This window comes from Loa loa (assembly GCF_000183805.2).
Source record: "Loa loa unplaced genomic scaffold supercont3.1004, whole genome shotgun sequence".
NCBI lineage: Eukaryota > Metazoa > Nematoda > Chromadorea > Rhabditida > Onchocercidae > Loa > Loa loa.
Genome location: NW_018109184.1, coordinates 1 through 3075, shown reverse-complemented (window position 1 = coordinate 3075; position 3075 = coordinate 1). Strand labels below are relative to the sequence as shown.

Sequence of the window (3075 nt, the reverse complement as noted above, 5' to 3'; positions counted from 1 at the left end):
AATCCCTTATTATACATAAGTAGAATTCAATTGCTTTAACATTCAAGGTTACTTCAAAAAATTGATAACATTTTTTCTCGTTTCGATATTTTTTCTTTTTTTGATTTTTATCATTTTCCTTTCTTTCTTTTTTTCTTTTTGCTTTTATTATTTTTTTTCGATTTTTTTGTCGTTTTTTGTGGTTTTTTATTTTAATCCTTTTTTAGTTTTAATAATTCCTTTTTTTTTGTTTTTTTTCGTTATTTATTTTTCAATTTTTTGTTTTTTTTATTTTTCGATCTTTAATTTTTCTTTTTTTTTTTGTGATTTACTAACCTGTTTGGTGCCTTCTCTGGATAGGCGATGGAGAACTGGAACAGGCAGTGGCAGGCTGGCCGCTTGTGGAATGCCAAATGGCATTATTGGCCTGAAAAAAAAATTCATTTATTAGAAATGTTGCAAAGTCGACTTCGCAAATTTCTCGCTTTATGTAGCTATCCGAACTTTGTTCCTTATTTAAACAGAATTTACTTCATAAATTTGTTGGAAAATTTCTCATCTGGAATGAAGAGGTGGTGGGCACTCTCTTCTCTCCCCAAAAAATCGAGGCTTTACCGACGCTTTACCTGTCTTTCGTTGATCACGGCCGCATATGCCCTCGGACACCAATCGAGGGCATAATGTTCCACCGCTGCTGTTTTCTGTGCGGCCGTGAATCCGGGTGGCAGCAGGAGGTAATGGCCGCATCGACAACAGAAGCCTGGAATATATATCATTAATGAGCGTTTGGATCAAATGTACTAACATATTCAAAAACTAATTGAAAATCCCATTTAGAAGTACTTATCATCCTGCTTGTGTATCTTCGATGCGTGGATTCACCACCCTTTCAGTTATCAAAGTGCCTGTCGCAGATACCGCACACTGAAAGTACAAAACTATTATTTGCTATGATTGTCAAAGTAAAAAATCATTTGAACAGACTGCAGACTGTCCATCAGTCTCAGTATTCACTGTTTTGCTTAATTTCTGTGGTTAAAGTGTTAGCAAGTTAAAAATATGGCGCATTTTATCTAGATTACAGGCACATAATCATTTTCAATGTTATTTAAAAAAAAATAATTATAGATTACCAATGTTGATATTTCCTTCTCTTTGCACCACCATGTACGGCTCCGCCTGCGCCACTTCCAATTCTCCTTGGAATTGTTCCGGAAGATCCCCTAGATCTTCTGGAGAAATACTTCCGGGATCGCCGCAGCCAACGTTGTATGTGTGGCTGGAACCAGGAATCTGATCGTCCTTGGTCTCCTGAAATATATTTAAATCTAGTCAGATCTATCTGTTTTTATGTGATGAGCAAAATTTAAGACTGCTTTATTTAGTCTTTTTCCTATACATTACAGTAAGACTGACAAGACGATTTCTCGGATTGTTTCTTCCGGTTCCTCAACGCCACTCGTCTCCATTCGTATCACCGTCACCTCAGGTTCATCTTCTTCATCGTCTGACAGAGGGGTCCACTCAGATCCCGATGGCCAATTCTCGGTCTCATCATCTTCTTCAGGCAGAGCAGCCCACTCTGTCTCTTCGTTAAATTCCGGCTCCTGATGTGCCAGTCCCTCGTCCATTTCATCATGGGTATTTCGCCCTGCGTATTCCACCAACCTCTTCTCCGCTTCCTCCAAGCAGGTTATGAGCGAGGTTTCAAACTGAAAAGATTTCGTTTTACAGTCTTATTTTAAAATTGAGGCGCTTTTTACAACTCTTAATTGACACTGCAATCAATTAATGACTGAAGAAAAAAGGGAGGAAAAAAAAGAAGAGAAAAAGATGAGGTACCTCGACTGTCTCGCTCACAAATCCCTGGAAGGTTTGGAGCATTACTGACTCCCTTTTTAAAAAATCCAAAGGATTTGCGATATCGGGATTTCCCGGATTCGTAAGCATTCTGCAAAATCAACAAATTTATCAAATATTTATAAAGTATAAAAAATTCCTGGCAGTTACACTATTAATCAACCATTACAAAAAGCTTATAACGTTATCCCAGTTCACCTAAAATAAGCCTCAAGCCTTACATCAACCGTATATAATATTTCCTTCCTAAGTAACATCCCACAAAAAATATCCCTGCAAATATGCAAATATCATTCTTCTGATCATGATAGCGAAACGTGACTTTGAGAGATCTAAAACAGGCTAATAATCTATGTCCGCATTCTTCCGTACAACTTCCTTAATCTCTCACAGTCTCGTTTGGTGATAGAGCCGGGAATAGTCCTCGAAATACTTCCAATCTTTTAATAAATCTTAATTTTTGTTGGTTGTTTCAGTGGCAGGCAAGTATATTTTAAAATGGCATTTAAACAGTACTAAATTTAAATTTTACACCTAGTAATCTACATAGCTGCAAGCCAGTTCATTTTGGAAAGCATCAGACAATTTCCGCTTTTCGGATCATTTATGTAATATTAATGATAGTCTGTGGAGTATTCCTTGTTTCGGTATCAGCAATTATTCAGAAGGACTTAATGGGACTGTCACTAATGCACGAAATTTTATATTCTAATTTACTTCAAATTAGCCACAACGATGCATGCATACTGCAAATGTCAATCATCAAATACCTTACATTTTGCTTTCCAATCCAATTTCATTTGTATTCTGGATGAAAATTCAATAGCTCAATAAACCAAATTAAAAAAGAAAAAGAAGAAAATTAAAATTGATGAAAACAGAATGTGTCCATAATACTCCCTTTCTCCGACAAATTATTCTGTTTAGTATGATATGTAAATATATCACCAAGAGAATGCACTCTTTTGTAGAGAGTCTTAATTGCTCTACTTTGATGCTCCCATATTATACACTTTGTGGTCAGCGCTTCTTGTCACTGCGCTTCTTGTCACTCCGTCTCTACCCCTTTTGAGTTCTTTTATCCTTGCCAACTTCCACAAGCCTCGAAGAGTTTCCGGTTCATCCACTAATACAATTTCTTCCTCTCTTGGCTTACGATCGAAGGTACCATAAGTCAACAGCCGGGTATTCAATACACCCTCGATCTCCACGATCAGCGTCATGAGTTCTCTTTCC

The 3075-nt window shown here is 37.0% G+C and overlaps 2 protein-coding genes across 2 annotated transcripts; both read right to left on the bottom strand.

Moving 5' to 3' along the window:
* Positions 1-310: 310 nt before the first annotated feature.
* On the bottom strand, positions 311-1929 carry LOAG_14057 (zinc finger protein; the record flags this gene model as incomplete). Its single annotated transcript, XM_003149559.1, has 5 exons — positions 311-406; positions 606-739; positions 1113-1290; positions 1401-1691; positions 1822-1929. 5 exons carry the CDS (start codon positions 1927-1929, stop codon positions 311-313), a joined length of 807 nt encoding a protein of 268 aa, XP_003149607.1.
* Positions 1930-2825: 896 nt separating this feature from the next.
* Positions 2826-3062, bottom strand: LOAG_19037 (hypothetical protein; the record flags this gene model as incomplete). Its single annotated transcript, XM_020451693.1, has 1 exon — positions 2826-3062. One exon carries the CDS (start codon positions 3060-3062, stop codon positions 2826-2828), a length of 237 nt encoding a protein of 78 aa, XP_020304505.1.
* Between the last annotated feature and the right edge of the window lie 13 nt (positions 3063-3075).